This window comes from Meles meles, chromosome 10 (assembly GCF_922984935.1).
Source record: "Meles meles chromosome 10, mMelMel3.1 paternal haplotype, whole genome shotgun sequence".
Classification (NCBI taxonomy): Eukaryota; Metazoa; Chordata; class Mammalia; order Carnivora; family Mustelidae; genus Meles; species Meles meles.
In genome coordinates, this window is record NC_060075.1 from 87,418,231 (window position 1) to 87,431,902 (window position 13,672).

A 13,672-nucleotide genomic window follows, 5' to 3' on the forward strand; every position below is an offset into this window, starting at 1 on the left:
ACCAGATTTCTGGAAGGCAAGGACCATATCATTATAGCTACATCAATCATAACTACCTGGAATGTAGTAAGAGCTCACCAGATGGCTGATAAATGAGTAAGTCAACTCATCCTGGAAAGAAGCAATAAAACAGTTGCCTAATGCCAGAACGTTTACCTCATCTATGCATCAACTCTAAGAGAACGATTCAATTTTAACTAAGTTTCTGCAGATTCCTCACTACATGCCAAGAGTACTGCATGTGAATGCTCTCATTTAAACTTCACAATTCGATTAATAGGTCCTATTTCAGCTACTGTGTAGGTGAGGAAACCGAGGGACAAAGTGGTTGAAGTAACCTCCTGGGGGCCCACAGACATTAAGTGCCTAATGCAGAATGACTTCAGACCCAGGTGGCTTGCTCTCAGCCTGAACTCCTTACCACCATGATAAAATGCATCCTTCTCAAAACAATTTTCTGGGTGAAATCTGAGGAAAATACTTCATTTTTTCTATTTTATTTCTTTTTGCTGACCAAAAGCCTGAAGTGATTACCTGTGCTCGTATTTTGGTTCAATTTCTTTCAAAGCCTGCTGATGGGGCAGGTTAACTTCAATTACATTAACTGAAAGTTCAGGATGGCATACATTAAAATATATCTATGATGTCTAATAGGGCCTCTGGACAGTGACATGGAAGAGAATGTTTCCACATAGAGTAAGCATTTCCATATTCGCTGGATTTAACTCAACAGTACAGTATACAACACTGCATGGCCATCTCTCCCTACAGCTTGGCAGTTCATTTATTCATTCAGTGCTATTTGGTAAGAACAATACTGGTCCCTGACTCTGCCAACTTTAAATGTTAACAACAGCTCTTGAACAAAACTACACTTGAATGCTTCTGGGATTTTTTGGTCAGTATTTTTCAGTGAACACTATCTGAATGCAAACTACGAGTACTCCCCCAAATGATATCCATTTCGATAAAAATGAAACCTTTCAGATCCTTAAAAAGAAACCAAGTTCAACTTCGAAAATAACTTCTTCTAAGATAAATACTGATTTTACACCATTGAGGAAGGAACCAGCCAGAACCAAACTATGGGACATTATCAGAACAAATGATCTGACTTTTCAAGAAATGAATGGTAATGAGAGAAAGGGAAGAGATGGTGTGTGTCGGGGGGGTCTTTACAGACACAACTGGGAGACACACAACTAAAGCCTTTGGAATAATCCTATTTAGATCCTAATTTGAATAAACCAACCATACAAAGACATTCTGGTGATAATCAAAGAGATTATTAGAATACTGAGCAAGTTTTTTTTGTTTTTCTTTTAGGTTTGAAAATAGTATGATGTTTATGTAAAAAAACAAACCCAATTACCACAGTTGCACACTGAAATATGCACATGTGAAATTTTTAAAAAGTGAATTTGAAAGCATTTAAGATGTTTAAATGAGATAAAATGTATATGAGAGTTTAATTATATTTGCAGAGTATAATAAGGGAAATATTCTTAAGTTTAATCAGCAATTGGATTTGTTACTTAGTGTTGGTTCAATCACAGCCTGACGTACCTTGCATGAGTTTCGAAGTTTTTGCCTTTCCTTCTTAATGGCTTTTTTCTGGATATCTTTTTCCTTCTTTGCCAGTAATGCTTGTTGTCTAACTTCCTCCTCTTCCTTCTCTTTAGCTAACCGAGCAGCTTCTAATTCAGCTTGTCTTTGCTTTAGTAACGGAAAATAAAATCATTTTAATAAGAAAACTAGGATTTCTAAATGTCTATAATCTTACTCAAAAAAAATTCAACCTTTAAATAAATTAGGAAAAAAGATGACATGTCAACTTATTGAAGACTGAGGCTGAATTGAGAAAAGCAGCTGGCACAGTCTACATTTTTAGAAATGTAAAATAGGCACACTAGAAATAAAGACAATATTAAAGGAATATATAAGACATGTTTTTGCTTAATAAAAATTTGTTTCAAGGAATATGCCTATAAGTATCAATTGTACCAATTTATCAAGATTCATGTAGCACCTAATTCTCTAAGGTTATAGTTGTTTGTTTGTATTTTAAGTAGGCTCCATGCCCAATGTAGAGTCCAACAGGGCTTGAACTCATGACCTGAGATCATAAGTGGGATGTTTAACCAACTAAGCCAGCCAGGTGCCCCTCAGCATTATGGCTTTTTAAATATCTGAGGATTAAAGATTTTATGAACACTTAAAATCCAGCTTCATCATCTTACTTTTTCTTTAGCTTCTTGCTCCTTCCGTTTTGCTTCTGCTTTTGCTTTCTTTTCTGCTTCTTTCTTGGCTTTTTCTTCTTCCTTAAATTTTTTTATTCTGGGATCACAGCTGTACGCGTTGTCTAACAACAAAAAAAAAAAGTTAACTTTTTCAACTTCCAATATTTAAAGAACCTTTTAAAAAATACCAGTTATGCTTACCAACTAATGTTCTTATTCTGTTCATTTCTTCTTTTTTTCTTTGTGCCCTTGTTGCTCTGTTCTGCTTTTCAATCCATCTCCTCTCATCACGACTATAAAATAGAAAATATTGCAAACAAATTATTGATTAGAGATAGTATCACTAACAAATGTAATTTTATAAGTTTATATATAAATAATGTCTGAGAAGGTTAAAATGCCAGGTCACTATTAACATTAAAGGGTGATTCAACTTAATACTAATTTTGGTTAATTTTGGGGGAATATTCATATCAAAAGTATTTCCCTACATACACAGGGAAAACTAAAACCAGTTAAGTAAACAGAAGAAAAATAACTTGCTACATTGAGCTTTTGTGACAATTGTATTTCTTGGCAATTTCTTAAGCATATCATAAATATTGATTTGGCCTCATCCAGTTTAACGTGTGAGATGGTATCTCAAAATATTACTAAAAACTCAAAAAATGATACACACATTTAATAAAATATGTGTAGTATATTGATATAACATCGCAAGGAACCAAATAACTATCTTCCTTTATTAGTGACTTATATACATACCATTCTGCTTTTTCTTTTTCTTCTTCATCTAAATAAGAAAATTCTCTCCAAGAATCAAAATTATACCTAGCACAGATAAAAACAAAATTAAGCCAAAACAAATGAAAAAAAATCTTCCTTTTAAAATTAAGTCAGATGCATGAACTTCTAAGAAACATTAATGGCAAATGGATGAGTTTGTCTTAGTAGAGCCCAACCCTCCACTGGTGGGACGAACACTAAGCTCAAGTCATCTTCTTCCTCTTTCTTAAAGGACACTGAATTTGGCATGAAAATCTAAAGGTACATTCATCACCCCTAAATTAAAATCACACCTCCCCGCCACCTCTAGTAGTCTTCTCTCTTGCCTGGGACTTGTTAAAGGTCTCCCTACCTTCACCTGAAGTGTTCAGGTAACCCTCAAAGTGGTTACTGCATCTCTGATTTGTATCATCTGAAGGAAAACAGCAACTACAACTGTAGAGCTCAATTTGGTCATTTTTGTTTCATATCAACCTCATGTTTTCATTTACCAAATACTTAATGAGAAAATATAGCACATGTAATTATGAACTGGCCATGAATACTGTGTTTATTACACATTAGTGAATTAGTTTCAGAGACAAACACTGCCTTCCTCATGTATTCAAGTATTTTTATTGGCAAGACAAATGAAAATGTATTTATTTTTATTGAAATCAAATGGCCCCTTAATTTTCATTTTTTACCACTGTAGTATGCTTGACATCTGGACTGCTGATTATTAGAAGACAGATTTAAAAACCATGCAAGTCTATCATATAGGAGATAATACAGCATTTGTGAAAATCTTTATGATTACTTCTGATTAGAGTGCTTTTGTTCAGGAAAGGTTCTGTGACTCTTCTATCCTTCAATTAATTTATGAAGGAACAAGTATTTCTTGAGTAATTATCTTTTTAAAAAATGACAGCATCATAGAAACAGTGTATTCACTCACCAGAAAGAATAAAATGCATCTACATCTTCAAATGATGAATTCATATCACCAAGTTTAGGGACATTTTTTTTATTTGACCACCTGAAACATCAGAAGAGGAAAATTCAATTCAAAATTGTGTATAAAAGGTCAATAGAGAAGCTACCTTACTAAAACAATTTTTACTAATCCCCTTCCCTATGACTAAGAGGTGGGGCTGGAAGGTCAGCAGTGGGCACGGACCCATTCGGGATTGTGAGAGAGGGCGCGGGTAGACAGGGTTGGGGAGAAAACAAAGAAACTGTGTTCTCAGCATCAGGTTGTCTTCAGCTCCATAAATTAGCAGCTGCCACACTGGCTCGAGCCCCCTCTCCTAGGCACGCTTACTCCTGCCTCTAAACAGGCAGTACAGAAACAACCTGCGGGCCCAGGTTTTTTACAAACAGGGAGAGGATTCCCACCCCATCAGCACCATGACCAAACCCCTTGGGATCAGACTTCTCGGTTCAGCACCTCAATGCCATCTCTGGAAGGATCCTGAGGCTGTTACTGACCCATGTTTTCTGCTCTATGAAACCATTCCACAACAAAATACATCACACTCTTTTGTTTTTACCACCTTCAACACAGAATGAGGAGAGTGGGCAGGTAAGCTGCACTAAACCAATAAAGTGGGTCTCAAACCTGACTGCACAGTAGAATCACCTGGGAGTATTTAAATATCCCACAGACATTCCAAACTCATTAAATCGAAATCACAGTTAAATCTCAATCTCCCCAGGTGGAACACAGACATCAGGAGGTCTTCAAGCTCTCCAGCTGATGCCAGTGTGCAGCCAAACTGTGCTCTAAGGAAACCTTCCAGTGCAGATAGAACCAAAAAAATGTAGAATATTGATATACACCATTTAAAAGCTGACTTAGGAAATAAATTACATATACACTCACATTAAAGTTATATCATCCTTTGTCAGAGAACCTTATGATAATGAAATGCTCCAAGAAACAGCTCAGAAAGAACAAAAGCTTTATCAAATGATAAGGGACCAAAGAGAGTACACGCACATTAGTAAAGGGGAAGCAAAAGAATGGGAAATTACCATCACTTAAATTACACTCTCACACTACATAAAGTCAGCTATTGTTCTTTCCCACAAAGGAAATCTGAAAGAAAAACATCCTATGAGGTGAAAGGAATTTCGCCATGGGAAAGGCAGAATTTCTGTTCAAAGAGCAAAATAAATGAAGAGCGGTTCGTTCACCAGAGGGGCTCAAGTCTGAAGAGGAGGAGGAGAAAAAGCAAAACTCCTATCAGAGGAAAGATGCAGTCGCCGGGAAGCACATGCAGGAAGCCAACAGAACATTATGATCACAAGGGGATCCCTTAACTCACCTAGAATTCCTTTCAAACACTGGGGAAAACACTTCGAAGAAATTGTCTTTTGCTTCACTCTTAGAAGGAACTGAGTTATCAAAAGTAGGATCTACACTGTTGAATGCCCGTCTTTTCACTGGATCAGATAACATTTCATAAGCTGAGGAAAAAATGGTAAGGTCACATTACCATGACTCTGTATTTTTTCCTGTGAGGGGGGGAAAAAACTCCTTCCTTTAAAAAAAGGTAATTATTTTTCATATTTAAAAATCTGGTGTGCTTGTGGGCTGGAAGAGACTGAATCTGGGTAATAACACCTCCAACACTACTGGATATAATCTCACTTCACAACTTCTTCAGAATCTCTTCTGGAAGTTACATAACAAAACAACAGTCAAATACTCAACCCTTAAGAATGCATGACTCTAAGGAAAAAGAGAAAATTAACCGTTAAGATTCCAAGGTTGTAAAAAATCAAAGAATCTTTATCATCCTAAGCACTGTGTAAGACTGGGCCCAGAAGAGTAAGTTTGAAAGGTGTGTACACAATTTTAAACATTTAGCATGTACAATCAGGGGCACCTGCGTGGCTCACTCAGTTAACTGTCCAACTCTCGACCTCAGCTCAGGTCTTGACCTCAGGGTTGCGCGTTCAAGCCCCGTGTTGGGAGTAAAATCACACTGAAGGACACATTTAGAAATGACAACAACCTATATTAATTTGCCTGATGATGACACGGCCATGGGTCCTTAGCTGGATGTAATCAATTTTTGGATTTAAATTAGCAAAAACATCTGATTTTTTTAGTCCTACAAATTAACTGAAATGGAGAAATTAGTATCCTTGTTAGAAATAACACTTCTGATGAATTAACCTCTAGGATGAGCTCGTTAAACTGCAGACTGTGTCAGCGGCTATGGGGGGGCCCAAGCTTCTGCATTCCTGATGCAAGGGCAGAGGCTGGGAGAACCTCACAGAGCTGTAGTGAGACTCAGGGGCAGGTTATCAGAAATAGCCAGAAACAACTGCGTGTGTTCTGAATGTCATGGTATAGTTAAATTAACTACAGAATATACATGAGAAATCCAATCCCAGCACTGAATAATCATCACTATTAGAAATCCTTGACTCTAAAATATTTTCTTACCTTTAGTTATGCAAGTGAAGTAGTCATTATCTCCTTCTTTTATTGGTTCACCAGCTGCTTTCCGTTTGTCTGGATGATGTTTTAAAACCATTGCTTTATCTACAAAACAAGCCAGATTTAGACAATTTGTCACTTTATGCATCAAAACTAAAAATAAAGATGAGGAGCTAGGGAAGATGGCGGCGTAGGAGGATCCTAAGCTCATCTCCTCCCACGAACCCATCAAGACTGCAACTATGTGCAGTGCAACTCACTTTGAAAAGGACCTGAAGACCAAGAGAACAGCTCTTCCACAGCTAAAGATGAAAAAGCCATATTGACAGGGGAAGGGGAAGAGATATAGTCTGGAACCAAATCCCCAGTGTGGCAACCCACTGGAGTTGAAGGAAGAATATCACAGCTACAGGGGTCCTCTGTGAGGAGTGGGGGTCAAGCCCCTACTAGGCACCCTTGCCCTGGAGTTTCACACAGGGGAGAGGAGCGCCCACAACATCTAGCTTTGAAAATCAGTGGGGCTTCACTTGAGGATTTGGAAGGCTATATGAGACTCTGCTTTTAAAGGGCCAGTGCACTGAATCCCTCATTCTGAGACCCAGCATAGAGGGAGCAATCTGAAAAGCACGTGGCTACATGTGACAGAGATTTACTGACTAATTATAGGGCATATGCCCCTAATTATAGGAGCAGGGATCTGCAGGAACTCTCTCTAGAAAGAAAAGTGCAGGCAGGTGCCATTTTCCTTGACCTCCTTACTCCCCTGATGCTGGTGGAAGCCAGCTGTGAAACCTTCCATCTAGCTAGCTAACATTACTCGCTCCCCTCCATGGTCCCCTATAGAACCCTGGCAAGGGTGCCCATCCCAAGTGGCTCCCATCCCAGCAAATCTGGTAGGGAGCCTCGGTCAAAACTGGGGCCTCTCCAAACCACCTATGGACAGGGTGGAGGTGGGAGGGGCGGGGGGGGAGGGTTAGGGAGGCAGCCCATCCACCAGCACACCTGCAGCACTTATAGCCTGACCTGGAAAGCAGCAGTGCTGGGGGCAAGCTGGGCCTACCACGGCTCCCACAGTAGTCCTGGACCAGTCTACACCCAAGAGGGCACACAGCGCCCACACAAAATATTTCTGGAGGGCCTGGGCCTGGTGACTTGGGGGCGGGATGCACTACTGGGCACCACAGGACACCTTTTACAGAAACCCACTATTTTCAAAAACAGGGGAGGGAGCTAACTGACCTGATACACAGACACACAGAGAGTCAGGAAAACTGAGGAGACAGGAACATGATCCAAATGAAAGATCAAAACAAAACCCAAGAAAAAAGAGCTACTAAACAAAATGGAAATAAGTATTCAACCTGATTAAAGGCTCAAAGTAATGGTCATAAAGATGTTCACTGGCATTGGAGGGAAGATTGGATGATTCAGTAAGTACCTTAACAGAGACAGAAAATATGAAAAACAAACTACAGGGACTCAAGGCCAGATTAGAGGATGCAGAAGAATGGATCAGCGATGACGACAGGATAATGGAAAGCAACCAAGCCAAAGAACAGAAAGAAAAGAATTTAAAGAATGAGGCTCTGTGGGATGCCTGGGTGGCTCAGTTGGTTAAGACTTTGCCTTCCGACCAGGTCATGATCTCGGGGTCCTGGGATCGAGTCCTGAATCTGGCTCCTTGCTCAGCAGGGAGCCTGCTTGTGCACTCGCACACACTCTCTCTCATTCTGACAAACTAAATCTTTAAAAAACATTAAGAAAATAAAAAAAATATATTAAGAGACCTCTGCAACAACATCAAGTATAAGAGAACGTCTGAATTATAGGCATCACGGAAGGACAGAGATAGGACAGAAATGGCTGAAAACTTCCCCAACCTGTAAGGAAATGGATACAGAACACAAAGGGAGCCCCACAAAGGGAGAATGAAACCCAGAAGGTCTACCCTAGTGCACAATAATTAAAATGGCAAAAATTAAACAGAATCTTACAACTAGCAAGAGAAAAGGAAACAGTCACATACGAGGGGACCTTGAGAAGGATGATTTTTTTTAGCAGAAATTTTGCAGGTCAGAAGAAAGCAGCGTGCTATATTCAGAGTGCTGGGAAAAAACCCTACAACCGAGAACACTGCACTGAGCAAGGTTGTCATTCAGAATAAAAGGAGAGATAAAGAGTTTGCAAGACAAACAAAAGTTGAAGGAGTCTATCAGCATTAAACTAGCCCTACAAGAAGTAAGAAATGTTAAAGGGAATTAAGTGAAAAGAACCTGCCATAACTAGAAGAAGATGGTGAAAGGAAAACTCCATTGGTAAAAGCAAACATACAGTGAAGATGAATCACCCATAAAGTCATTATATCACGGTAAAAAGACAAAAGTGGTAAAAACAATGGTTTCCTACAAAAATCAGTCAACAGATACACAAAATAAAATGATGTCAAACAGGACACCATATACATAAAACATGTGGGGGAGTAAAAAAGTAAAGCTTTGAAAATGTTTGAATTTAAGCAATGATCAACTTAATATAGATTGCTATTATACACACGGGATGCTATGTGAACCTCATGGTAACCGCAAACCAAAAACCTTTAACAGATAAAAACAAATAAATAAATAAAGGAATCCAAGCCTAACTTTAAAGAAAGTCATCACACCACAAGGGAAAACAGCATGAGGATAAAGAAACAGAAGAGCTTCAAAATACACCCCCCCCAACAAAATCCCCCAAAACAAACAAAGAAAAAACAAAAAAAACAAAATAAAACCAAACTCAGGAAGCAACTGGCAACATGACAATAGGTACATGCCCATTAATAACTGCTTAATATGTAAATGGTCTAAAAGCTTCAAAAGACACAGGGTGACTGAATGGATAAAACAAGATCCACCGGGGCGCCTGCCTGGCTCATTCTGTTAAGCATCTATCTGCCTGTGGCTCAGGTCATGATCACAGTGTCCTGGAATCAGCCCCACATCAGGCTCTCTGCTTAGTGGGAGGAGTCTGCTTTTCCCTCTCCCTCTGTGGTTTCTCTCTGTCTCTCAAATAAATCTAATATGTTGCCTATAAGAGACTTACTTCAGCTGTAAAGACACGTAACAGACTGAAAGTGAAGGGACTGAAAAAAATATTCCAGTCAAACGGAAGTGGAAAAAAAAAGAGATTAGGGTAGCAATACTATGTCAGACAAAATTGACTTCATTTTTTAAAAAGATTTTATTCATTTATATGACAGAGGAACAGTGAGAGAGGGAACACGAGCAGGGGAAGCAGGAGAGGGAGAAGCAGGCTTCCTGCCAAGCAGGGAACTGACGTGGGGCTAGATTCCAGGACCCTGGGATCATGACCTGAGCTGAAGGCAGATGCTTAATGACTGAGCCACTTAGGCTCCCCCAAAATCGACTTTAAAACAAAACATAACTAGAGACAAAAAAAGGGATTACTTAATGATAAAGAGATCAATCCAACGAGAGGATGTAGCAATTGTAAATATCTATACACCCAACAGAGGAGCACCTAAATATAAAAATTAATGGTTATAAAAAGAAATTGATAGTAATACACAATAATCACAGGGACTTTAATACCCCACTTACATCTATGGATAAATTATCCAAACAGAAAATTAGCAAGGAAACACTAGCCTTGACAACACATTAGACCAGATAAACTTAACAAACAGAACACTCCATCCAACTGTGGCAAAATATACATTCTTCTCAAGTGCATATGGAATATTCTCCAGGGTAGATCACATGTTAGGCCCTAAAACAAGTCTCAATAAATTTAAGAATGCAGAAATTATACCAAGCATCTATTATGCCCACCACAGTATGAAACCAGAAATCAATTATAGGAAAAACACGGGTAAAAGCCAAACACGTGGGGCTAACAATATCCTACTAAACAACCAATGGGTCAAAGAGGAAATCACAGAGGAAATTAAAAAGAAAATACTTTGACACAACTAAAAATGGAAACATAATGGCCTAAAAAGGCAATCTACTAAATGGGAGAAGATATTTGCAAATGATATATCTGATAAGGGATTAATATCCAAAACATTAAGAACTCCTAGAACTGAACACCAAAAGAACCCCAAATAGGGGTAGCACCTGGGATGCTCAGTCATTAAGCGTCTGCCTTCAGCTCAGGTCATGATCTCAGGGTCCTGGGATCCAACCCCCAATCAGGCTCCCTGCTTTGCAGAGTCTGCTTCTGCTTCTCCCTCTCCCTGCCGTTCCCCCTGCTTATGCTCTCTGTCGAATTAATAAAATCTTAAAAAACAAACAAACAACAAATAGTCCTATTAGAAATGGGCAGAGAACCTGAATAGACATTCTTCTAAGAGGACATATGGATGGCCAACAGACACATGAAATGATGCTCAGTATCACTGATCATCAGGAAAGTTCAATCCAAAACCACAATAAGAAGGTATCAGCTCATACCAGTCAGAAAGGCTATTATCAAAAAGTCAAGAACTAAGCTTTGGTGAGAATGCAAAGAAAAGGGAACCTTCATGCACTGTTGGTAGAATTATAAATTATTTTTTAAGACTTTATCTGAGAGAGAGAGAAAAAAGACATGAGCAGTGGGGAGAGGGAGAAGCAGGCTCCCGCTGATCAGGGAGTCCGACGTGGGGCTTGATCCCAGGACCCTGGGGATCATGACTTGAGACAAAGGCAGACAATCTTATTGATCACTCTTAAAGCATTCTTCTCTGTATTAATAAATGAAAACTTTACATTTGCCAAAAAGATTATAAACAGAAGTTATGAGTTTAAGGGAAGTGACCATTTCTTTTAAAATATTCTTTTGTTTTATATCATGTATTACTTAAAACCTTTATCTCATGTAACATTAATAAATAGCTTGTGATGCTTGTGGGGAATGTACAGAGAGGAAACTTGCCAAAAAGAGAGAGAGAGAGAGAGAGAGAGAGAATGGTTTTTTAAAACGTTAAGTATAATCAGGGGTGTCTGGGTAGCTCAGCCAGTTAAATCTTATTTTAAAAGATTTTATTTACTGGGGCGCCTGGGTGGCTCAGTTGGTTGAGCAACTGCCTTCAGCTCAGGTCATGATCTCAGGGTCCTGCGATTGAGCCCCGCATCGGGCTCTCTGCTCAGCAGGAAGCCTGCTTCCCCCTCTCTCTTCTGCCTGCCTCTCTGCCTACCTGTGATCTCTCCCTCTCTGCCAAATAAATAAATAAAATCTTAAAAAAAAAAAAAAGATTTAATTTACTTATTTGTCAAAAAGAGTGAGAAAGAGAGAGAGCAAGCACAAGCAGGGGGAGGGGCAGAAGGAGCGGGAGAAGCAGACTCCCTGGTGAGCAGGGAGCCCAAAGTGGGACTGGATCCTAAGACCCTGAGGTCATGACCTGAGCTGAGGGCAGACGCTTAACCAACTGAGCCACTCAGGTGTCCCAAAGTCTTGACTCTTGATTTCAGCCCAGGTCATAATCCTGGGCTTGCAGGATGGAGCCCCACATTGGGGCTCAAAAGGGAGCCTGCTTTCTTTCTCTCTCTGCTCTCCCTTTGCTCATGTTCTTTTGCTCACTTTCTCAAATAAATCTTTTAAAAAATCTTAAAAAAAAAAAAAAGAATTTTAGAACTAGAAGAGATGTGAGAGATTATCTAGTCACATTTTAAATTTTGCAATGAAAAAAAGACCCTCAAATTCCCTCCTGTTCTATTCCTGCTCAGCAAATTTTTTTATAATTATTTTTTTAAAGATTTTATTTATTTATTTGACACACAGAGAGAGAGAGATCACAAGTAGGCAGAGCAGCAGGCAGAGAGAGGGGAAAGCAGGCTCCCCGCTGAGCAGGGAGCCCGATGCAGCGCTTGATCCCAGGACCCTGAGATCATGACCTGAGCCGAAGGCAGAGGCTTAACCCACTGAGACACCCGGGGGCCTCAAGGTTAGATTTTCTCAATACTTCAGCTTTAATTCAAAAAGTGATTACCTACTGTATTTGTTTCTAAGATGCTTTTCTGTGAACACTTAGTATCTTTGTGATACATATCATACACATACATTATACCTATCTACACATATATATTCATGACATGTATTTATAAACATGTAAAACTTCTACTTCTTGAGATGTGAGATTTTCATTGCCAATTAACCTAATAGGAAACCTAAACGTGGAAAAATCCTCAAAACAGAAGTTTTACATATATAAAAGTAACATATATGTAAATATGTCAATATATGTATAGCTACATTTACATAATGTAAAATATATGAGTCATTTCCATTTATATTTACTGACCATTTCCTTTATAATTTTTCAGTACCTATACCTTATAAGGTACTTCATCATTCTCAACAATTTCAATATATTTTGTAGTTTCATTAGTATTTTCCATGCTTAAACTGAACATTTAAAAAAATTCTTTTAATTTTTAAAGAATTTTAACATATTCAAGTAAATATCTAAAGCTTCATTACTGAAGTCCTAATCACACCTAAGAATCCTTCCCTTCTCCAGTGATGTATGATGTCTCCTTTATCACAGTAAATTCAATCCAGATTTGTTTCTGGTTACCTATTCTTGCCCTGGGATCATCTTTAAAATGATTATGCCCTCCTAATAAATGTGAGGGTAACTTCCAAGAACTATCATTTTTGTGTACTTCTGCATCCAGCCACCCGCCTCAACTGTTTCTTGGTTTTCTAGGTAGAGCCTGTATTACCTACAAATAATATAGTTCTTCCCCAATAATTCTCTTAATTAATATCTTAATTCAAAAACCACTCTTAAAATAGCATAAAAAATAATAAGCAGGTTAGTTTCTGCCATGGATTTTAATGGTAATATTACTAACACCACAAGGTTAAGTGTGTTGGCTATGAGTATGAAATACTTACCAAAGTAGGAAATTAACTGTTATTTCTTTGCAAAGTTTTATTAGTGGCTATTAAACTGTTTTATACATTTTAACTATTTAGGAAATCACATATTATCTAAATTATAAGTACATTTAGCTCTTTTAATATATTTCCCAAGAGGACTTCTGAGGGAGATCCTACCTGTTTGTACTATTCTTTTAATGTGCTGTTAAGTTCAATGTGCTATTATTATTTTTAAAAGTTAATGTACTTATTTTAGTAATCTCTACACTCATTGTGGAGCTCAAACTCACAACCCCAAGATCAAGAATTGTATGCTCTTCTAATAGGGCCAACCAGCTGCCCC

The 13,672-nt window shown here is 38.5% G+C and overlaps 1 protein-coding gene across 2 annotated transcripts in view; it reads right to left on the reverse strand.

Annotated features, from left to right (window-relative positions):
- Positions 1-13,672, reverse strand: part of DNAJC2 (DnaJ heat shock protein family (Hsp40) member C2) — a 34,485-nt gene that overhangs the window by 7,567 nt on the left and 13,246 nt on the right. For both annotated transcript variants that reach the window (XM_046020766.1, XM_046020765.1), the window contains exons 4-10: positions 6,466-6,564; positions 5,336-5,477; positions 3,964-4,044; positions 3,006-3,071; positions 2,442-2,533; positions 2,241-2,362; positions 1,567-1,716 (exon numbers count right to left, since the gene is read on the reverse strand). In XM_046020766.1, the coding sequence (XP_045876722.1) occupies positions 1,567-1,716; positions 2,241-2,362; positions 2,442-2,533; positions 3,006-3,071; positions 3,964-4,044; positions 5,336-5,477; positions 6,466-6,564 (752 nt within the window). The remainder of the gene's footprint in view (positions 1-1,566; positions 1,717-2,240; positions 2,363-2,441; positions 2,534-3,005; positions 3,072-3,963; positions 4,045-5,335; positions 5,478-6,465; positions 6,565-13,672) is intronic.